The sequence below is a fragment of the Dreissena polymorpha genome, chromosome 1, assembly GCF_020536995.1.
Source record: "Dreissena polymorpha isolate Duluth1 chromosome 1, UMN_Dpol_1.0, whole genome shotgun sequence".
Lineage (NCBI taxonomy): Eukaryota > Metazoa > Mollusca > Bivalvia > Myida > Dreissenidae > Dreissena > Dreissena polymorpha.
This window is the reverse complement of record NC_068355.1, coordinates 71690354-71715277: the sequence shown is the minus strand read 5'-3', so window position 1 is coordinate 71715277 and position 24924 is coordinate 71690354. Positions and strand designations below refer to the sequence as shown.

Sequence of the window (24924 nt, the reverse complement as noted above, 5' to 3'; positions counted from 1 at the left end):
AATGTTTGCATGTTTAAAGTTACAAAAACACGTTTTCACATACTTAAAAACACAAATGCCACTAAGTCTGCAGTATCATCCAATCATTGCGATCGGAAATCACATGTTTAGTTGATGTTTTGATATAGTGAAAAGAGCACATGCATGTTGTTTGTAATTTAAGGTAAATTGAAATGTATACATGTACTTTAAAAGGACTTGTTGACAGATTTGTTTAGCGTGACATTAAATTCAATGACAAACATAACTGAATAATCTGGAGTAGTTCTTTGACTGTTATTACCAGGAAAAAGATAAAATTAGTAAAAATGCCTGCATATGGGTTTGCATCTACAAACTCTAGAAGCAAAAGCTAGTGCGCTTCAACTTCTATAAGCAGAAGTGTGAGTTGAAAGGTAGTTTTAAACACTGTGTCAGTTAGAAAATTATTTGCTTATCAATTATTAATATTACAAATACTCTTAATTTTTTCAAAATTTAACTGGATTATTAACAATAAACTTACCATATTCACATCTGTCATGGTATGGAGTATTGTTTTGCTTGTTTTAATTAAAAGCACACATTCTTATTTGAATATAGGACTAATTCTCTCTCTCTCCTTTGTCTATTGTATCACTCTCTCCCTCATTCATCTATTATACCACTCCCTCATATGTCTATTAAATCACTCTCTCCCTAAAATGTCTATTGTATCACTCTCTCCCTCATTCATCTATTTATCATTCTCCCTCATTCACCCATTGTATAATTCTTTCCTTCATTCTTCTGTTTTACATCTCTCTCTCTCATTTGTCTATTGTATCAATCTCTTTCTCATGGATCCATTGTATATCTCTCCCCCTCATTCACCCATCGTATCACTATCTCCATCGTGTATGCATTGTATCACTCTTCCTTGTGTACTCATTGTATCACTTTCTCCATCATTCACCCGTTGTATCACTGTCTCCCTCGTTTATCCGTTGTATCATTCTCTCAATCAGTCTCACATTCTATAATTCTCCAACATTTTTTTATTGTATATCTCTCGCCTTATTCGTTTATTTTATCACTCTCTCCCTCATTCACCCATTGTATCACTCTCTTCCTCATTCACCCATTGTATTACTCTCTCCCTCATTCACCCATTGTATCACTCTCTCCCTCGTGTACCCATTGTATCACTTTCCCTCATTCACCCATTGTTTCACTCTTTTTCTCGTGTATCAATTGTATCACGCTCTCCCTAGTTTATCCGTTGTATCATTCTCTCCCTCAGTCTCACATTGTATTATTCTATCCTTCATTTTTCTAGTGTATATCTCTCTCCTTCATTTGTCTATTGTATATCCCTTGTGTATCCATTGTATCACTTTATGCAGTCGTGTGACATGTGGAGCCTTGGTGTCATACTTTACATCATGCTATGTGGATACCCGCCATTCTACTCGGAGACTCCCAGTCGCCATATCACCATGGAGATGAGGAGGAAGATACTCTCTGGGGAGTTTGACTTCCCTGAGGATGAGTGGAGTCATGTATCTGATGGGGCTAAGGATGTCGTAAAAAGGTACCACCTTCAGCGTTCCTAATTTATGTTGAAAGAGTTCAATTAATGAGTGTTATATGGAAAATATGTTATATGGCAAATATGTTGTAACTGAAGCTTATTGCAATGCTTCAGATCATCTTTAAATGATATATATTTAAATGATATATATTTATTTACTATGTGTGTTCCCCTATGATTTTGCCATTTTGTTTCCTTATAACTTTTTTTTTGTTTTTTATGTGTTCATGATATTAGTGTTGGTAGCACTCAATTTGAAATGTGTTCTTGTATTCAGCACATTACACAATTTTAGATTGAAGTTCAAATGTTTATCTATGGGGTTAAAGGAAATTTGTATATTGCTGATCTTTAAAAAAATAGATGAGCTTACTCTGTTAGAATCATTTGAAATGCCATGAAAAGCATATGCGTAGAACATGACAGTGACATCGTAGTTTGCGCTACTTTGATAGCTTTGATCATGTTTCAGTCTTCTTCATGTTGATCCCTCCTACAGACTCAATATAGAGGATGTCACTAAACTGTCCTGGCTGGAGGATGCACCTGACAATGAGCTTCATTCACCTGCTGTTATTGCTGACAAGGTACATTAGTTTTTATGCTTCCCGAAAATTTTCGGTGGAGCATTTAGTTGCCAGTTTCTCCTTCCTTACTTCCTTCCTTCATGCACACTTTTGTTACAGTTTTTCATAGCGCCTTCAATATTTTACTGATCTCTTACATATTTGGTATGTAGGAACATTGCATGGACCTCTACCTTTTGATGAGGTTTTAGGTCACTGGGGTCAAGGTCACAGAGGCAGTTCTCCTTTCTTTCTTCCTTCATCCCCTCACACTTTTGTTACAGTTTATCATATTGACTTCAATATTTTACCGATCTCTTACATATTTGGCATGTTGATACCTTGCACGAACCTCTTTCTTTTGATGAGGTTTGAGGTCAATGGGGTCAAGGTCACCAAGGTTAATAATATATTTTCTCAAGGTCAAACTTTGGTTACATTTTCTCATAGCGCCTTCAATATTTGACCGATCTCTTATATATTTGGCATATAGGTACCTTTGATTGGTCCTCTACCTTTTGATGAGGTTTTAGGTCACTGGGGGTCATTCCGAACACTGATAGGATATTTATTCTGGGGGACTTCAACAAGGTTGTCCGAAATGGTCAGAAGTTTTCTACATTTCGAAACCTGATTCCAAGTCCAACGTGTAAGACAGGTAGTGTTTTAGACATTGTATTTTACAACAGACAGGATCAAGTCATGACTCATATTCAGCCAGTGTAGTTTAGTGACCGTAGTGTTATTTGGGTTGGAGTTCTATTGAAAAGAAAGAGTGAGTGAATACTATTATTGTCATTAATTATTATTAATACCTGTTTACTTTATTATGAACATAAGGGGAGCATCCATCGTTTTCAAAGATACTTCTTGTTTAGATATACATTTATGTATATATCGTTATCATATAGTGTGATAATAAATTCATAAATACTTTTAAACAAAAGGGATTTATTTGATCAAATCCAATATTAAGCTAGTCTTTATTGTCGTTTTTACTTATAAATAACCAATGCTAGTCAACCTGCAGGTTTCCATAGTATGGAACCTCTTGAAGGGGAATATTTAAAGACTTTGGAGTAAACTATAAACACCAATTTTTGGATACACAGCTGTTTTTAAATTTTTTTACTCTCGTTTAACTTTTGTGCCTCATTATTCATTAGTATTTTTCAAATCTACTGGTAATTGCCCACTACAGCAAAGCCTGGAGGACATTAATATGGCCCATTCCCAGCAGCTGACCATTCTGAGGAAACCGGAGTGCCCTCTGACCTTGAAACCCATCACAGACTCCCATAATCCAATACTGCGAAAACGGAAATACAGGTGCAGTGATTGGGATTTAATAACAGGACCTGATCTTCAGAAAATTGCTAATCAACCATTTTCATGAGCAAAATAGTCGTTTTTCCATAGAGGAACATAATAATGAAGATCATATTCAGTTAAAATTCCAGATATACATGAATTGAACAAGTAAATTTAGATATTGTAACAATTGTTGATGCTTTAATGCCCCCCTGAGAAGAAGAGGGGGTATATTGCTTTGCACATGTCGGTCTGTCGGTCCGTCCACCAGGTGGTTTCTGGATGATAACTCAAGAACACTTACGTCTAGGATCAGGAAACTTCATAGGTAGATAGACCATGACTCGCAGATGACCCCTATCGATTTTTAGGTCACTAGGTCAAAGGTCAAGGTCATAGTTAACCGAAATAGTAAAATGGTTTCTGGATGATAACTCAAGAACGCATATGCCTAGGATCATGAAACTTCATAGGTAGATTGATTATGACTTGCAGATGACCCCTATTGATTTTGAGGTCACTAGGTCAAAGGTCAAGGTCAAGGTGACCCGAAATAGTAAAATGATTTCCGGATGATAACTCAAGAACACATATGCCTAGGATAATGAAACTTCATGGGTAGATTGATCATGACTCGCAGATGACCCCTATTGATTTTGAGGTCACTAGGTCAAAGGTCAAGGTCACGGTGACCCGAAATAGTTGAATGGTTTCCGGATGATAACTCAAGAATGCTTACGCCTAGGATCATGAAACTTCATAGGTACATTGATCATGACTCGCAGATGACCCATATTGATTTTCAGGTCACTTGGTCAAAGGTCAAGGTCATGGTGACCCGAAACAGTAAAATTGTTTCCGGATGATAACTCAAGAACGCTTTTGCCTAGGATCATCACACTTTATAGGTACATTGATCATGACTCGCAGATGACCCCTATTGATTTTCAGGTCACTAGGTCAAAGGTCAAGGTCACAGTGACAAAAAACGTATTCACACAATGGCTGCCACAACAACGGACAGCCTATATGGGGGGGCATGCATGTTTTACAAACAGCCCTTGTTAAAAATATTCCTTGGTTGAATTCTTGTTGAATGAAAACGTCTTGTCTAGTAATAATTTAGTCAGTTTACTAATGTAAAAACTTCAATGGGGGAACCTTCTTATAATTTTCTTCAAATACAGTATTGAGTTATTAATGTTCATAATATGGACCTCTTTATTGAGCACTCTTTTATTTTTATGCCCCAGGATTGAATGATCGGGGGTATATTGTTTTTGGCCTGTCTGTCTGTCATTCATTCATTGTATGTGTGTGTCCCAAAACTTTTATCTTGGTCATAACCAGAGCTCCAGATAAGGATTGAGTCTAAAGGGTACTTTACCCCTTGATATTATTGTTAAAGGGTATTTTACTCCTTTGTTTCAGCCATAAAGGGTATTTGGGAATATTGAGGGGTATTTTCCATTTCCATTGAAAACTGACATGGCCTGTTTAATCTAGAAATATTATTAGCTCATCTATTTTTTGAATTTTTTTTTATGAGCTATTGTTTTGCGTTTAGGTCCACTTTTCTCAGAAAGTATCAATGCTATTGCAATCAAACTTGGTACACTTACTAACTATCATGAGGGGACTGGGCAGGCAAAGTTAGATAACTCTGGCGTGCATTTTGACAGAATTATGTGCCCTTTTTGTATTTAGAAAATTGAAAATTTTGGTTAAGTTTTGCGTTTAGGTCCACTTTTCTCAGAAAGTATCAATGCTATGGCATTCAAACTTGGTACACTTACTTACTATCATGAGGGGACTGGGCAGGCAAAGTTAGATAACTCTGGCGTGCATTTTGACAGAATTATGTGCCCTTTTTATACTTAGAAAATTGAAAATTTGGTTAAGTTTTGTGTTTAGGTCCACTTAATTGCTACAGTATCAAAGCTATTGCTTTCATACTTGCAACACTTATTAACTATCATAAAGGGAATGTGCAGGCAAAGTAATGTAACTCTGACTGGCATTTTGACAGAATTATGTGCCCTTTTTATACTTAGAAAATTGAAAATTTGGTTAAGTTTTGTGTTTTGGTCCATTTTACCCCTAAAGTATCATAGATATTGCTTTCATACTTGGAACACTCGCAAACTATCATAAGGGTACAGTAAAAGGACAAGTTGAATAACTCTGGTTGTCATTTTTACGGGATTATGGCCCTTTTTGACTTAGTAACTTTGAATATATGGTTCAATTTTGTGTTTCGATCCACTTTACTTCTTAAGTATCAAGGCTATTGCTTTCAAACTTCAAATACTTTCATGCTATCATGAGGTCACTGTACCTTGCAAGTTGAATTTTACCTTGACCTTTGAATGACCTTGACTCTCAAGGTCAAATTATTTAATTTTGCTAAAATTGCCATAACTTCTTTATTTATGATTAGATTTGATTGATACTTTGACAAAACTACTCTTACCTGACATACCACAATAGACTCCACCCAAACCATCCCCTGTGCCTTCCCACCTCCCCCCCCCTATTTTTTTTTTTGTGAAGATCATCTCACAAATTACCACCACACCCTCACACTATACCCCCCACCCCACCCCCCAATTTTTTTTAACGGTTAAAAACACAAATATTAATTTTTTTATTTTATGTTTGAAATACCGTCCAACCATCGCACCCAAGAATCCCCCCCACCCCCCCTCCCCCCACCCGAATCCCCCCCTATTTTTTTTTTAAGATCATCTCACAAATTACCACCACACCCTCACACTTTACCCCCCCTCCACCCCACCCCCCCCCCAATTTTTTTAAACGTGTAAAGAACACAAATATTTATTTTTATTATTTTATGTTTGAAATACCGTCCAACCATCGCACCCAATCCCCCCCCCCACCGTCCCCCCCCCCCCCCCCCCGAAGGCGGTGCTCTTGATATAATATTAGGTGCAAACAAAATAACTTTTAAATGATGATACTGACAGACTGTCTTTCTTGCATATAGTATTCATATAGTACACGAACGGCATATCGCAATTAAACTACGTTATTGCACTGCTTGTACCATTGAAAATAAAGTCATACTACATGTGGTCTATGTAAGTAAATCTACGTCAACAATTAGATCGCTTACAATTATTTTAACAATTCTAGAAACATCATAAGATATATTTCTATTGGCATATTGTAATATACAGTCAGTCAGAGCTCCAGATAGCTTTTCTGAGTAATTGAGTAAATACCCACTACTTTTGAGTTCAATTGGGTATTTTCATTTTCAATTGGGTACAAAAAAAACGGTACCCACTACTTTAATTGACAATTGGGTATTTTTGTATTTATATTGGGTATTTTCATTGTCTTATTTTTAAATTCTCAAATGCTTACCTGAATGTGCTGGTTTAAGTTTCACTCTTAATTGATGAGTTTCAGAGATCTTATGTAATTATGTAGATGTATCCATAATATACAGTCTTGATTAAAAAAAGTTAGACGATTTTTCCCACAAGTTTTCTTACAATGTAAGCACTGCCAGCGCTTGCCTATTACACAATATCGTCAATAATTAGTTTCACTATATTTTCCGCTTCTGATTTTGTGTTGCTCGCGGTCAAAAAACTTAAAATGGAGTTTTTTGTGCCTGGGATACGATGTTTCCCTTTTTACGGCCTCGCGGTTTCGACATTTTCGCAACAATAACACGTAGTTACAAAGTAACATAGACGCTTTCTTCCGTACATATTATTGTGCTGAAGGTTATACTGAAAGCGCTTTGACGGATCGGAAAAAATCCGGGTATTTTGGACCCGGGTATTTCCGGGACAAATTTACTCGTTACACAGAGGAAAAATACGATATTAGTAATCGGCAATTTCAAGTGGGATTCAGTACGCATGATTTTATTTTTCCATGCGTAATCGGCAATTTTACATTGGGTATTTACGCAAATACGCACCTTATCTGTAGCTCTGAATTACAGTTTCTTCCTGCAGGAGCCGCTGTTCGCTTGAAAATCCCTTTTTTGAAACTTAGAACCGCCATTTCGATAACAAGGTTCTTTTGATTGAATTTCTTTTGATTTAATGGTTAACATACACTAGACGCTCAACTAGATTATTGGTTAAACCGGTTACGCACTTTAATCAATCACAAATACGTACCATGATTTGAATTGAGTATTGTTATGTACTGTGCCGATTTTTATTTATTGTCTATTTAAGTGTTTATTTTTATTATTTTTCAATGCGATAATACGCAGATACGCATCTTATCTGGAGCTCTGGCCATTACTTTTGCAATATTGAAGATAGTAACTTGATATTTGACATGCATGTGTATCTCATGGAGCTGCACATTTTGAGTGGTGAAAGGTCAATGTGGCCATCCTTCAAGGTAAAATGTCAAATATATTGCTTCAGAGTGGCGCAATAGGGGGCATTGTGTTTCTGACAAAATCATCTCTTGTTTTTGTGATAAAAAATAAAAAAAATACATGTGGAACAATTTAACAGGGACCTGCACAAAATATATGTTTGTATAGGTCCCTGAATTTAACTATGGTAAGTGTTGAATGAACCTTTGTGCTAAAGACTTGTTTCTAATATGATTTTTATTTTTAGATATTTATTAACTCAATGTTAAACTTTTTAAGCACTTCTGATAAAACTGGGTATTACAATTTGTGTGCAGAATATTTTCAAAAACCTTTAAATTGCAATATCAAATCATTTAGCTCTAAATGCTAAAATTGACATTCATGTATTTTTGTTTTAACTATATTAGCCACTTATATAAAACAGAAACTCTGCTATCCAAAAAGAAGTCATATTTTGCTTTACATCAATTAAGGCATTACATGTTTATAATAATCAAAGATTTGTGAAAACTCGTTTTTCAGAAATGAATCATATTAGGTTTTGTTTTATTCTAGACAGAGCAGTAAGGAAGAGCCAGATAATCCAGTTTCCAAAGCTTCCACATGTGAAATGAACGTGAAATCATTGAGAAACATAATTGCCTACTGTATTCTCCCTCCAAAAGGTGTTGAACATTTATTGGTTCTTTATTAACTCTGGTGATTTTTCTTCTTTGATTGTTGCAAAAAAGCAAGTGAGATATAACATACATATTGATTCTCGTTATGTTGATTTTTCTAAAGATAAAATGTTCATGCTAAACCTTCAGTAAAAGAAATCTCAATCTTGTACTAGAGGAGCCTTTCAATATAAAGAAGTGAAACTCCAGCTGCTGGAGCAGTATTGATTTTTCATTAAAAACAATTAGTTGGTCCTTTATTTAAGGCAAGTGACCGATTGCCCAAACAGTACAAAACAGCACAATACAGCACAATACAAACCAACATAAACACAAAATATGAATAAAGCTGTGGTCACCGCCTTGGAACGGTCAATGCAAAGCATTGGGGGTTTAAACCTGGTTATCGAGCGCTCAACCTCACACTTGGCCCAGCAATATTCATAATACATTTAAGTGTAAATAAAATTTAACGTCATAGCATTGTAACTCAAATTAAACAATAATAAAAGGAAATTAAAACGCATTCAATTTAATTACTATTTAACATAAGTTGAAGCAGCTTCAGACAGATTTGCTTGTTGAATATTTGGTAAGTTTAAGTGTATTCAAGTAGACAGGGGATATATATTGGAGTCGCTCAGTCTGTTTATAGAACTGTCCGTCTCTCTGTACAAATACAATGTAATGAGTTGATTGAGCAAACCGGCTCCACATTTGTCAAGCAATAACTTTTGAACATTTGTATATTTCATCGCAATAATGTGAACCAGTATTTGTCGATATTTATCTACATGTGTGATCTATTTTCTTGATACTATGTAATGGTGTAAGGTAATACTCATATGAGTCTGACACTTAACTCTAGTATTTATTGTTCTGCAGATGATGATGAGAGTGTCCTGAATGAGCTCATAAGGAAAGCAATCACATTGCAGTCCTGTTCTCCAACTCACTTCATGGAGATCCTGTCAGCCATGGAGTGGGATGGTATGCATGGGCATTCATAGTACTGTAGTATAGTCAGCAATGGAGTGGGATGGTATGCATGGGCTTTCATAGTACTGTAGTAAAGTCAGCCAGGGGGGTGATATGGTATGACTGGGCTTTCATAGAACTGTGGTATAGTCAGCCAGGGAGTGGGATGGTATGAATGGGCTTTCATAGTACTGTATAGTACAGCCAGCCAGGGAGCGGGATGGTATAAATGGGCTTTCAAAGTACTGTGGTATAGTCAGCCAGGGAGTGGGATGGTATGAATGGGCTTTCATAGAACTGTATTATAGTCAGCCAGGGAGTGGGATAGTAAGCATGGGCTTTCATAGTACTGTACTTTAGTCAGCCAGTGTGTGGGATGGTATGAATATGCTTTCATAGAACTGTGGTATAGTCAGCCAGGGAGTGGGATGGTATAAATGGGCTTTCAAAGAACTGTTGTATAGTCAGCCAGGGATTGGGATGGTTTAAATGGGCTTTCATAGAACTGTATTAAAGTCAGCCATGTAGTGGGATGGTATGCATGGGCTTTCATAGTACTGAAGTATAGTCAGCCAGGGTGTGGGATGGTATGAAATGGCTTTCATAGTACTGTATAGTATAGTCAGCCAGGGAGTAGGATGGTATAAATGGGCTTTTATAGAACTGTAGTATAGTCAGCCAGGGAGTGGGATGGTATGAATGGGCTTTCATAGAACTTTAGTATAGTCAGCCAGGGAGTGGGATGGTATGAATGGGCTTTCATAGTACTGTACAGTATAGCCAGCCAGGGAGTAGGATAGTATGAGCGGGCTTTCATAGAATTGTAGTATAGTAGGCCAGGGAGTGGGATGGTATGAATGGGCTTTCATAGAACTGTAGTATACTCAGCCAGGAAGTGGAATGGTATGCATGGTCTTTCATAGTGCTGTAGTATAGTCGGCCAGGGAGTTGGATGGTATGAACGGGCTGTCATAGAATAGTACTGTAGTATAGTCAGCCATGGAACGGGATGGTATGAATGGGCTTTCATAGAACTGTAGTATAGAAGGCCAGGGAGTGGGATGGTATGCATGGGCTTTCGTAGAACAGAACTGTAGTATAGTCAGCCAGGGAGTAGCATGGTATGAATGTGCTTTCATAGAACAGTTTATATAGTCAGTAAGGGAGTGGGATGGTATGCATGGGCTTTCATAGAATTGTAGTATAGTCAGCCAGGGAGTGGGATGGTATGAATGGGCTTTCATAGTACTGTAGAGTATAGCCAGCCAGGGAGTAGGATGGTATGAACGGGCTTTCATAGAATTGTAGTATAGTCAGCCAGGGAGTGGAATGGTATGCATGGTCTTTCATAGTGCTGTAGTATAGTCGGCCAGGGAGTTGGATGGTATGCTTTGGCTTTCATATAATTGTAGTATAGTAGGCCAGGGAGTGGGATGGTATGCATGGGCTTTCATAGAACAGAACTGTAGTATAGTCAACCAGGGAGTGGGATGGTATGAATGGGCTTTCATAGTACTGTAATATAGTAGGCCAGGGAGTGGATGGTATGAAAGGGCTTTCATAGTACAGTAGTATAGCCAGCCAGGGAGTAGGATGGTATGAATGGGCTTTCATAGTACTGTAGTATAGTCAGCCAGGGAGTAGAATGGTATGAATGGGCTTTAATAGTACTGAAGTATAGTCAGCCAGGGAGTAGGATGGTATGAATGGGCTTTCATAGTACTGTAGTATAGTAGGCCAGGGAGTTGGATGATATGAATGGGCTTTCATAGTACTGTAGTAGAGTTTGCCAGGGAGTGGGATGTAAGCATGGGCTTTCATAATGCTGTAGTATAGACGAGTAAATGCGTGACGTCACGCGCACCTGCAAAATTTAGACTCCGTCCACTGGTTGGCAATAAGAGATGGAATTCATATGAGCGCATATAGAGACGGTGAACATAATCATCAATTTTATTGATAATTATGCACTATATCAAATATAAATTATATCTGAATAAAACATTAGCATGCAAAGAAATGCAGTTTAGGTACGATTATATTGTTGTAATTACTTGTTTTTACTAAAAACGAACTCGGGAGTAGAACACAATCTATATTATATACGAGCTCGGTATGTTGTTACCAAAAATATCTCTCTTTTAAGCACATCATTTTAGATTAAGAAAATCTCAGAAATGTATTTTCTTTAAATATAAATTTAATTTAATTAAAGAACACTTAAGGATCAAAACAGACAACAAATAGATCGATTGCACATTAAATAAATTCTCTCGATCAATGTAATTGTTTTTATTTAATTGTTCACGCAAATTTTGACACTGTTTCATCATTTTATCCCGGTGTTTAAATGCATCTTTTTTCATCACAAACCAATTATCTCGTTATGATCGGATACTGTCCATACAGTTGCAAAGTAAAAATGGTGTCATAAACAGGGACCTATACTTGGGATGCCTGCATAAACCACATGTGGCACATGATTTTATGGTCATTTAACACAATTTACAAGATAAGATAGGGGCGTCGGGAATTTCAGTGTAAAAGACACTCAATGAAGTTACATGGAACGATTTTTAGCTCACTGATTGCTCAGGTGAGTATTTGTGACCGGTCTTTGTCCGTCGTCCGTCCGTCCGTCCACATTTGTTCGTAAACATTCTATAGGCCACATTTATTGTCGATCTTCCTGAAACTTGGTCAGAAGCTGGGTCGTGCCGGGTCAAACACTAGGTCACTTGGTAAAAAAAAGAAAAAAAACTTGTCAACAATGTAGAAGCCACATTTAATGCCCAATTTTCATGTAACATTGTCAAAATGTTTGTCTTAATGATATGTTGGTTGAGTTAAAAATGGTGCCGGTCCGTTGAAAAACATGGCCGCCAGTGGGGGGGGGGCATTTTTCCTTATTTGGCTTTAGAGAAACCTTGTAAACACTCTAGAATTCTAGTCACAATTTTTGCCCAATCATCATTAAGTTGGTCAAAACATTAGTTTTATTGATTCCTCGGACGAGTTCGAAAATGGTCCAGATCGGTGAAAAAACATGGCCGCCAGTGGGTGGGGCATTTTTCTCTTTATGTGTATAGTGAAAACATGTAAACACTCTATAAGTCACATTTTTGGCCCAAATTTCGTGAAATTTGGTCAGAACATTTGTTTCCTTGATATGAGAGTTGAGTTCGAAAATGGTTCCGTCCGTTACAAAACATGGTTGCCAGGGGGACGGGCAGTTTTCCTTATATTTATATAGAAAAAAGGCTAGTAAACAATAATGAATTAAAGTCATGTAACATGCGAGACAACTCTTATAAATATTGCATTTGAGTTTACAGTAGTTACTCCCCTTTGACTATTAATGTTTTCATAATAATACAGTGTATTTTCTAGAGGGCACATTTCTTTTCCGATCTTAATGAAACTTGGTCAGAAGCTTTGTCCCAATGATATCTCAGTCGAGTTCGAAACTGGGCCATGCCGGGTCAAAAACAGTCGAGTTCGAAACTGGGCCATGCCGGGTCAAAAACTAGGTTACTTAGTAAAAAACAGAAAAAAACTTGTAAACAATGTAGAAGTCACATTTCATGTCCAATCTTCATGTAACTTTGTCAAAATGTTTGTCTAAATGATATGTTGGTTGAGTTCAAAAGTGGTTCCGGTCCGTTGAAAAACATGGCCGCCAGTGGGCGGGGCAGTTTTTCTTATTTGGCTGTAGAGAAACCTTGTAAACACTCTAGAAGTCAAAATATTCGCCCAATAATCTTGAAAGTTTGTCAAAATATTGGTTTTATTGATATCTTGGACGAGCTCGAAAATGGTCCAGATCGGTGAAATAACATGGCTTCCAGTGGGCGGGGTATTTTTCTCTATATGTATAAAGTGAAAACATTTGAACACTCTAGACGTCACATTTTTGGCCCAATTTTCATGAAATTTGGTCGGAACATTAGTTCTTTGATATGAGAGTTGAGTTTGAAAATGGTTCCGGTCAGTTGAATAACATGGCTGCCGGGGGGGGGGAGTTTTCTTATATTTATACATATTACAAAAAGCTTGTGAACACTCTAGATGTCACATTTTTTGCCCAATCATCATGAGACTTGGTGAAAAGATATATATATCTCAGATGACTTCGCAAATGGTCTCGATTGGTAAAAAACATGGCTGCCAGGGGGGGGGGGGCAGTTTTCCTTATGTGACTAAAGAGAAACCTTGTGATCGAACACTATAGAAGTCACATGATTTGCCTAATCATCGTGAAACTTAGTCAATATATTGGTTTTATTGATTTCTGTGACAAGTTGGAAAATGGCTCAGATCGGTGAAACACACTTTTAAGCCAGAGGCGTATCCAGAAAATGTTCAGAGGGGGGGCTGAACTGGGGAGGGTGCGGGAGGGGTGTCCCGTCCTGTCGTTGAATTTTTTTTAAATGGCACCTTGAAATGACGCAATTTCATGCTATCTCATCAGCATTGTGCATGATAAAAGTGCATGCAAAACAAACAAGAACTTTAGTTCGGACATCAAGTGTGACAGACAAACAGACACACAGGGGTAAATCAAATGTCTCTCACACAACTAAAGTGGTGGGAGACATAATCTTTATCCAGAAATTGTTAACAGTGTTAGGTGGGTGGACCTTTTAATTAACCATGTTGTCGAATGGGGGAGGGGGAAGGTGCGGGAGGGGTGTCCCCTCCTGTCGTTGATTTTTTTTAATGGCACCTTGAAATGACGCGATTTTATGCTATCTAATCAGCATTTTGCATGATAAAAGTGCATGTAAAACAAACAAGAACTTTAGTTCAGACATCAAGTGTGACAGACAAACAGACACACAGGGGTAAATCAAATGTCTCTCACACCACTAAAGTGGTGGGAGACATAATCTTTATCCAGAAATTGTTAACAGTGTTAGATGGGTGGACCTCCTAATTAACCATGTTGGATATCCTACTAAGTCACCCTATTGTATGGGTAGATATTTATCAAACTTGGTTGTAATCATATTATGTATTATCTTGTTGAGTCTTGTGGTTCAAAAACTGCCAAATAAGGCAAAGTCATTGATAAACCTTTTTTACAAATTATAAAAATAACATTTTAACAACACTCTTTATTTCAAGTTCTATCAATGCGGATGGTCGAATGATGATAGAGCGGTAGACTTTTGCTCCATGGCTCCAGGGGTCAGTGGTTCGAGTCCCATTGAGGTTTAATTTTGTTTTAAGTCTTTAATTGTATTCTTGTTTTTTATTGGAGATTTTTAGACCCAATGTTAACATTTATCAATATAACGCATTTAATGGCAAACTTCAATACATGCCAAAATCTGTGAAAAGGCCCCTTTAAATTCATCAAAGAAACTTACCGAGAAATTAATGAGCCATTTGTATACATTTACCTATAGCTAATCAAATAGAGCAGCTTATCACTTACAGTCAGTGAAGCGTGCAGGTCACATAACCCCAAACCGGAACTCCTGTTTACAGGGTTACATGCAGTCAATTGGATAAATAGCACACATTGTTCAGTGAATGCTGCCTAGGATTTGTAAAATAGAATGCAAATGGTTGTTTTGGGTATTAATTTGAAGGTATATTTGTAAGCAATAAGAAAAAAAAGCCATTTTTGTGCTCTACTTTTTCTGTTGATGGTTCCCGGCTTTGAAAGTAGGTCATACAATTTGAGTAAAATGGTCGCCTCCACAGGTGTCAAAACTGGCGTGCCTATTCTAAGGTAAATATTTTGAGTTACAACACATAGAATTTGATGGCATGCATTTTTTTTCAAAAGATTATGCATTTATCTTTCCAATGATGTATGATGATATAGTGTTGAAACGCTTGGTCATGGTAACAATTGATATCGAACATCAACTATTTTATATGTAACATAGAAGGAAATTAATTGCGCATGCGTAACCTGCAGTTTAGCTGGCGAAGGTTAGATCGTCTGTACACATGCCTGGGGGCTGATCACACAAATTGACAGCTGTTTATGGCTTAATTAGGGGCATATGACAGGAAATACACAAGTGGATTGAAACTATAAGGGGCTCATTTAAAAAACAAAAGTCGTATCTTCCCAGCCAGCTGGGGGGGGGGGGCTTTTGCCCCCTAGCCCCCCACCTAAATACGCCTCTGTAAGCTCACCTGATTGCTCAGGTGAGGTTTAAGGATTGGTCTTTGTCCGCCATCCGCCCATCCACATTTGGTTTGTAAACACTCTAGCATTCACATTTCTCAAGCATTCTTTATCAAAGTTGCTGAAAGATCTCAGTCAAGTTTGATAATGTGCAAAATCACATAATTATTTAATGCCATAATTTTTGCCCATAGATTTTCCAAATATTCATTATATTATACAAAATCCTTGTAAACACTTTAGAGGTCACAATTTTGTTTCAGATTTTATGAATCTTGGTCATAATATTAATTTTTGTTAGCAAAGTTTGATGTTTGGTAAGGGAGGTCAGCTCAAAATATAGGTCACCAGGTCAAATCTTACAAAATCAAAAACACTTCATACGCCAGACTTTTGATTCAATAATTATGAAACTTGACCAGGATGTTTGTCTGGACAATATCTAGGTCAAGCTTGACGTTTTGTAAAGATTGAATGAACCGACTCCTCTCAGGTGAGCGAACTAGGGCCTTTTGGCACTCTTGTTTTCTACTGTTAATATTGATATATTGGCCGATTATTTTAAACAAAATAGAAAAAGATACTGGTATAACCATTATATTTGGTTTTGTGTTATAACTCCCAAATAACCATTATCTATGATGTTGTGTTATAACCCCCAAATAACCATTATCTATGATTTTGTGTTGTAACCCCCAAATATTTCATAGTTCATTTTATTAAAATTGGTTTCCTTTTTATGCTCCCCCAAAATAAATTTTTTTTTGGGGGGGGGACATATAGTCGCCGCTTCGTCTGTCCGTCCGTGTGTCCGTCCGTGCACAATTTTTGTCCGGGCTATTTCTCAGCAACTAATGACCGGAATTCAATGATATTATCAGCGGGTTCTGGTCGGATGATTTTTTACAGAGTTATTGCCCTTTAAAATTTTCTATAAAAAATTCTTGTCCCCCAACTACTGTGCCCTCAAGACGTTTCCTTTTATCTAAATATATAGTGTAATATTGTGACAAAAAACCTTAGGGGAGCATCACCCGTCTCCGACGGTTTCTTGTTTTTTACTGGCATCCGTGTGCAGTTTTCATTGATGGAACAGAACTGTGTAGGTTTTTAAAAATCTGCTTCATATTGTAAGCGTAATTTCATATTTTTTTCAACTTCAAGGGGAGATGATTCTGAACTTATTCTTACGTTGCTCATTTACGATAGGGATTGAGCACTCGTTGATATAAAAACACTGTAAAAGTTTGAAAAAAAATTGAATGAAAACTGTAAATTGCATAAAGAAGCTGCATTTCACAATACTTTCAAATTCAGTAAAAGATCATTACATATTTATTACTCCGATATTCATTATTTTCAATAGGGTTCGAGTAATACTGATATAAACACACTTAACAAGTTTGGAAAGATTCAGACGAAAGTTGTGAAATCTTTTAAACAAGTGGAAATTCTTTATTTTCTCAAATTTAAAAATTCTGGACTTATTGTCCCGATGTTTCTTATTTTAAATGAGGTAAAAATGCTCATTGATATGAAGACACTGTAAGTTTGGAAAGAATCAGATGAAAAATGTTAAAATAATCACCTAACCAAGCAGTATTTCACTTTTATTTTTAAATTCAAAGAGACATAATTCTGGACTTATGGTCCGATATTGCTCATATAGAGTTTGGGTTGGGTCCTCATTGATAAAAAAAACATGTGCAAGTTTGGGAAGAATCGGAGAAAAATTTGGACTTTGAACAAGGATTTCAAAATTTCTCAAATTCTAAGGAAGATAACTATGGACGTAATGGTCGGATAATGCTAAAGGGTCAATACCACCTGGATAGTAATACATGTCGCGCTTCGCGCTCTATATGTGGTTCTTAAAAAAAATCCGAGGAGTGCTTGACTCTAGGGAAACGGGTTGGTGGGACACAGCTCCTCCATGATTTGCGTCTGCTTCCTTTATCGCAACTCATTGTTACAATCAATAATACGTGTCGCGCTTCGCGCTCTATATGTGGTAGGGATAATACTTAGTTCCTATGATAGACTACCATAAAATACACGGATAATAGATGTGTTGTTTGCATTTATTTGTTAATATAAAAATCCGTGTATTTTTTTATAAGATATTTAAGTGATGTGAGAAATTTTAATTAACGTTGCCACCACGCGGCATCCATTTATTTACATAAAAATGTCCAATTGTAGTAAAATGGAGCTCGAACCTTGGGCCTCTCACATGTAAAGCGAGCGTGTAACCACTACATAACGGAACCGCTTGAAAAATCACCTTCTAACTAAGATATTAATAAGTGTATTGTAACGGTAATCAATAAAGCAATAAACCGTGTTATCGCTGTCGTCTTGCTAAATTGAAGAAAATACGCGTTAACCAAATCTCGAACAGCAAAAGTCTGCGCTATTGTTAGAAAAAAACACACAGAATAAATATATTTTGATTATGTTTTGTTTTTATACAAAACCAGACACCGGTTCGCGTATTTGCCCAGTTCCTGTGATCTTTTAATTATTGCCCAGTCCCTGTGATCAGTTATTCATTAAAAGAATTAGCTTTGCGTTATTGGCAATAAATGTTGTAGGAAATGTAAAAGGCACAAATGCAGTACTTATTTACACTAATTTACAGAAAAAAATCACCACTATGGAAGATGTTCTGACAACAGAAATATATACATTGATCCGTAAAATAACTTCTCTTCCCATAAGCGAAAAAAAACGTATTACATACTAGTCGCCGCACTTCAGTGCGACGCCAATGATACTTCCATGTCATCTCTTGGCATATTGAGCAGTCATTTAAGGTAATTTAAAGCCATAATACGTAACAGTTGCTTTAATAAAATATGTTAACATATTTTTTAAAAATGAAGATATTAGTCCGAAATGGATTCGCAGGATTAAGTGTATATATATGAGCGAGTTTAATCGTAATATACAGTGTTTAATAAATATAAATTAAAAAATGTGTGCAATTTTTCTGCTACACAATTAATGTATTTAACGATTACCGGCAAATATAAAATCGACAATCATGTGTAAACATTGTACGTTACAGCAGTGCAAGAAACATCACCATGAAAACAATTAATAAAAAATGCATGCGTAAAATAAATTAAATATATAGTGCTATTTATCATAAAATGCTTTATTGTTACATGCATCACTCCTTATCAGTTGGGGAAAAAAACAACATACATCCAAAGACAGTTCATGCAATTTGCACAATATGCAGTGTTTTTTTTTCAATTTGTATGCTTAAAAATATTAATATTGTCATTCGATGGAAAGGAAACGAAAATTTATTCAATGGAAAAGAAAATGATAACATTTGTTTTTATAAGTGATTAAATGCACCTCTTACACATTCGATCGCTGATGAACAATAACAATATCCACAACACTTATAATTGTGATCAAATAAATATATGTTTTATTATTTTTGAAATATCATTTATACAAGTCTTACTTTAAGAAAGAATACGGCTTATTTATTTGTTATTTTGTTTTGTGGAATTTTCAGTGTTTAGTCTTTTGATCACATTTTCTCTGATCCTTAATTAATTCGTATTTTTATAAAGACGAAAATATATTTATGAATACAATTTATTATGCCCCCCTTCGAAGAAGAGGGGGTATATTGCTTTGCTCATGTCGGTCTGTCGGTCGGTCTGTCGGTCGGTCTGTCCGTCCACCAGGTGGTTGTCATACGATAACTCAAGAACACTTGTTGGTACTAAATATGATATAATTGCGCTTTTATTTAAGAGATTTAATGTTTATTTCGGACTATTTTATCGTTTTATTGACAAAACAAAAGTCATTTATACATGATTTACATAACTGTAACCAGTGTTTTTGCCAACCAGTCAGTGCGCATGCGCGGAAAATCCCGAATGCAATCAATTACAATTTACTCGTCTATAGTCAGACAGAGAGTGGGATGGTATGAATGAGCTTTCATAGTACTGTAGTAAAGTAAGCCAGGGAGTGGAATGGTATGAATGGGCTTTCATAGAACTGTAGTTTAGTCAGCCAGGGATTGGGATGGTATGAATTGGCTTTCATAGAACTGTAGTAAAGTAAGCCAGGGAGTGGGATGATATGCATGGGCTTTCATAGTACTGTAGTATAGTACGCCAAGGAGTGGGATGGTATGAATGGGCTTTCATAGTACTGTAGTATAGTCGGCCAGGGAATGGGATGGTATGAATACGGCTTTCATTGAACTGTAGTATAGTCAGACAGGGAGTGGGATGGTATGAATGGGCTTTCAAAGTACTGTAGTATAGTCAGCCAGGGAGTGGGATCGTGTAAATGCGCTTTCACAGAACTGTAGTATAGTAGGCCAGGGAGTTGGATGGTATGCATGGGCTTTCATAGAACTGTAGTATAGTCAGCCAGGGAAACGGATGGTATGAATGGGCTTTCATAGAACTGTAGTATATTCAGCCAGGGAATGGGATGGCATGAATGAGCTTTCATTGTACTGTAGTAAAGTCAGCCAGGGAGTGGGTTGGTATGAATGGGCTTTCATAGAACTGTAGTATAGTCAGCCAGGCAGTGGAATGGTATGAATGGGCTTTCATAGTACTGTAGTAAAGTAGGCCAGGGAGTGGGGTGGTATGAATGTGCTTTCATAGAGCTGTAGTATAGTCTGCCAGGGAGTGGGATGGTATGCATGGGCTTTCATAGTGCTGTAGTATAGTCAGCCAGGGAGTGGGATGGTATGAATGGGCTTTCATAGTACAGTAGTAAAGCCAGCCAGGGAGTAGGATGGTATGAATTGGCTTTCATAGTACTGTAGTATAGTCAGCCAGGGTGTGGGATGGTATGGATGGGCTTTCATGGTTCTTTAGTATAGTCGGCCAGGGAGTGGGATGATATGCATGGGTTTTGATGTCACATAATCGCTTATTGTTCGTGGAGAACATACAGTAACACACAAAGTTCATTTCTCTTATTATAATAGTGTTTAACTAATCGTTCGATTTCACGTCATGCGCGTATTGCCATAATGACGTGACTCGCATTAACTGCATTTTGTGCTACATGGCAAATAGGGCAAGTTCGTTCATTTCCTTTAATGTCAATTCATCCGTATAACAACGTGGAATGAAATACCCAACAACAACGCTATATGTTAATTCGAGTCCAATTTAATATTTAATCTAATTCATATTTTGAAAGATACAAATACAGTCTGACAACTACATGATTGTATCTTTCTCGATCCGTTCACCTCAAAATCTAAGCGAAGATTGTCGTTTTCTCCACACGCAACATCTCGTTCTATATCGAAATACACATTAACATAAAATAATAACATTCCTTATAACATATTTGATTGGTCAAAGCATTTATTGAATACTCGTTAATTACTGATTGGCTTAGTCAAGGAGTTTCCTTACTACTTGTTAATTGCCGATTGGCTGACCGCTAAAGTATTGTTCCAAAATGACACTCCCCGGAAATGGTGTGACCAAATTATTCACGCGTTTACCCATTAACCGGATATTCGTTTCAGACATCCGATTTGACTCGCGTGACCATTTCCGCATATGTCAACCCAAATTGCACTTCTGGTGATAGTAATATATTATTGTTATAGTCGAATTCGCACAGTTCAATGGGTGTGATAGATAATTTAAAAAAGATTAGAATTCCCGCGGCAGTACTTTTGAACATTTTATCAAATTGGACATCTTTTTTAATACACATCAATGAATAACAGATTAATTCGTCCAGAGTATCTACTCTTTGACCTTTCAAATTGTTGATATATGACTGTAAAGGTATGTCTGGTTTTTACTTGCGAGAAATCTCAATTAAAGTTCTATTTTATATTATATTATTTATAATTCACAACTTATAATAATTTTCAAATTCTATAACTATGGCCAATATATCATGAAGATGCATTATTAAATTTCCAAACTTCATTAAGGTTATTATATTTTCCAACATTTATATATTTTCTTTATAGAACTCTTATTGTTATGATAAAAGGTGTATCAATAATCACAAAAATTATTTTATTTATAAATATTAATGTAAATGAACTTTCAACATTTTCTTACATAACTAAAACATCTATTTAATTTCTGAAAATGCATAAACATCTCTTGAAAATTTCTGAAATACAATTATAATAATTAAATTTACTTTTAAATTTCCATCACATTATAAATATTATCTGTAATTAAATTTCTATCATATTGTTATATAATATAACATCATATTTATGTAATATGAATAATCAATATGTTATATGGATAAACAAGACTATTGCTAAGCAATATATGTCCCCTACCGGCTCCACCATTGTCAGAATTATTTTTATATATTTGTTGCCATAGCAACCAGAATTTTTGACGTAGGAAGAAAATGAAATGATGTGCATAATGTCCATATTGCTATCTATCCATGTTTCAAGTTTCGTGAAAAAATATGAAGAACTTTTAACGTTATCGCAGGATCCAGAAAAGTGTGCAGTATCCACCATTTGCAGCAGTATTATTAGTCTATGTGTTGCCATAGCAACCAGAATTCTTGACGTAAGAACAAAAATAAAAAAGGCCCCTCATCACCTAAAGGGGACAATAACTAATTAATTTATTTATCTCTACAGGGCTGTTACGTTACATATAGAACTGAAGTATAATCGACCAGGGAGTGGGATGATATGAATGGGCTTTCATAGGACTGTTGTATAGTCGGCCAGGGAGTGGGATGGTATAATTGGGCTTTCATAGAACTGAAGTATAGTCTGCCAGGGAGTGGGATGGTATAAACGGGCTTTCATAGTGCTGTAGTATAGTCAGCCAGGGAGTGGGCTGGCATGAATGGGCTTTCATATAACTGTAGTATAGTCAGCCAGGAGGTGGGCTGGTATGAATGGGCTTTCATAGAACTGTAGTATAGTAAGCCAGGGAGTGGGATGGTATGAATGGGCTTTAATAGTACTGTAGTATAGTAGGCCAGGGAGTGTGATGGTATAAATAGGCTTTCATAGTACTGTAGTATAGTAGGCCAGGGAGTGGGATGGTATGCATGGGCTTTCATAGAACTGTAGTATACTGAGCCAGGGAGTGGGATGGTACGAATGGGCTTTCATAGTACTGTAGTATAAATAATCAGGGAGTGGAATGGTATGCATGGTCTTACATAGTACTGTATTATAGTAGGCCAGGGAGTGCGATGGTATGAATGAGCTTTCATAGTTCTGTAGTATAGTCAGCCAGGGAGTGGAATGGTATGCATGGACTTTTATAGTACTGTATTATAGTCGGCTAGGGAGTGGGTTGGTATGAATGGGCTTTCATAGTACTGTAGTATAGTCAGCCAGGGAGTGGGATAATATGAATGTGCTTTCATAGTGCTGTAGTATAGTCAGCCAAGGAGTGGGATGGTATGCATGGGCTTTCATAGTACTGTAGTATAGTAGGCCAGGGAGTTGGATGGTATGCATGGGATTTCATACTACTGTAGTATCGTAGGCCAGGGTGTGGGATGGTATGAATGGGCTTTCATAGAACTGTAGTATAGTAAGTCAGGGAGTGGGATGGTATGAATGGGCTTTCATAGAACTGTAGTATAGTCAGCCAGGGAGTGTAATTGTTTGAATTGGCTTTCATAGTATGGTATTATAGTCAGCCTTTTAGTTGGATGGTATGAATGGGCTTCATTCATGTAGTTTTCTTGAGATGATATGCTTTTTAAAATATATTTTTATTGTGCACATGACTATTTAATTAGGTATATTGATAGAAGAAGACTATTGAAGTGAAATATTATTTTATCTCTTTATGTCGATTCCTGTTCAAATATAAGCTTGTTTATGTTAACTGTATTTTCTTGTATTTGCAATAGTACAACATTGTTGAAACCATCAAGCATTGGACAAAATAGTTGAAAAATACAATCTCATATTCCTAGGTGATCGATTCAAGGTGAAGATCGATAAAGGCAAGCTAGCTGAACGACTCAGTGAATTGATTCAAGATTTGAACAGGCCTATGCCTTTAGAGAGCATGGAACTGAACAGCCATGAGAATGGGAGGGTCCCCAACTCTCTGTCATGATGTTAGTGGTTATTAGTGATCAATAGTCCACAGGCATATTGTGATTCTGATTGTTTTTGTTTAAAACTAGATTATCTGTATTTTATTATGCTTTGAAAGAAAGAAAAAAACGTTTTATATTTATTTTTATGCCACCGGATCGAAAGATCGGGGACATATTGTTTTTGGTCTGTCTGTCTGTCTGTCTGTGTGTCTGTCTGTCATTCATTGTGTATATTCAACTTGATATTTGGCATGTATGTGTATCTCATGGAGCTGCACATTTTGAGTGGTGAAGGTCAAGGTAATCCTTCAAGGTCAAAGGTCAAATATATGGCTTCAAAGCGGCGCAATCGGAGGCAGTGTGTTTCTGACAAACACATCTCTTGTTACATAGGGTTATGCTGTTTTCATAAATTGACACTCAATTTCTCCAAATGCTATTGTTGAAATATACCATATATGTATCTTTTAGAGATTTTCTAGCATTCGGGTGTATTTCCATACCTAAAATAGGGTTACTATACTGAACAGTGTGGCATTTTATTTATTGCTGAACATTATTTTTATTTTTAAAATGTGTTAAAACATTCATGACAACAATGTTAAAACATTCATGACAACAAGACATAATTGTTGGAAATGCTTGGTAAAAAACATTTGCATGTAAATGAAGTTTTAATGCAATTGACATATTTTGTCCAATCACTCCAATGCCAGTGTGTGTACATGTTTGTGAATTTTTAAGTGTGGAACATAGTGTGTGGGGCTCATACCTTTGTCATACACTATGGGATTTCGAAATATAGAGGCGCAAACAATCGTCTTAGCAAGATGACATTAAGAGAGCAAAAACCATGTAGATGGAGTAAAGGTCAAAAGCAAGAGTATGCGCTGTCACCAACACTGATGTATTTGAATTAAATATCAATAAGTTTATTATGTATCCGGTCAGTAAGTTAATTTTATATGATGAAGATATAGAGCATAATAGGTTGGTGTTGATTATAGATCAGGTTTATCATGCGAGGTTTAGAAAACAAAAAGCGCGAGCCTTGGCGAGTGCTTTTTCGTTTTCTAACCGAGCATGATAAACCTGATCAATAATCAACACAAATCTATAATTCTATTTATCCCACTTTTTATTCAGTAAACATTTTTATTTAAACACAATTAGTTTAACTGGATAATTTCGCTGGATTTATGACGTCATTTTGTCGAAAAAATAACTTCATTTCGTGCCGTGGTTTATACCAG

General features: G+C 36.5%; 1 protein-coding gene across 1 annotated transcript in view; it reads left to right on the top strand.

The window, feature by feature from the left end:
* LOC127834592 (MAP kinase-activated protein kinase 5-like) overlaps positions 1-24375 on the top strand; it is a 41956-nt gene extending 17581 nt beyond the window's left edge. Inside the window, exons 8-13 of the mRNA XM_052360602.1 lie at positions 1365-1552; positions 2025-2139; positions 3320-3447; positions 8363-8472; positions 9352-9456; positions 23543-24375. Of these exons, the coding sequence (XP_052216562.1) occupies positions 1365-1552; positions 2025-2139; positions 3320-3447; positions 8363-8472; positions 9352-9456; positions 23543-23688 (792 nt within the window). The 3' untranslated portion in view covers positions 23689-24375. The remainder of the gene's footprint in view (positions 1-1364; positions 1553-2024; positions 2140-3319; positions 3448-8362; positions 8473-9351; positions 9457-23542) is intronic.
* The last annotated feature ends 549 nt before the right edge of the window (positions 24376-24924 follow it).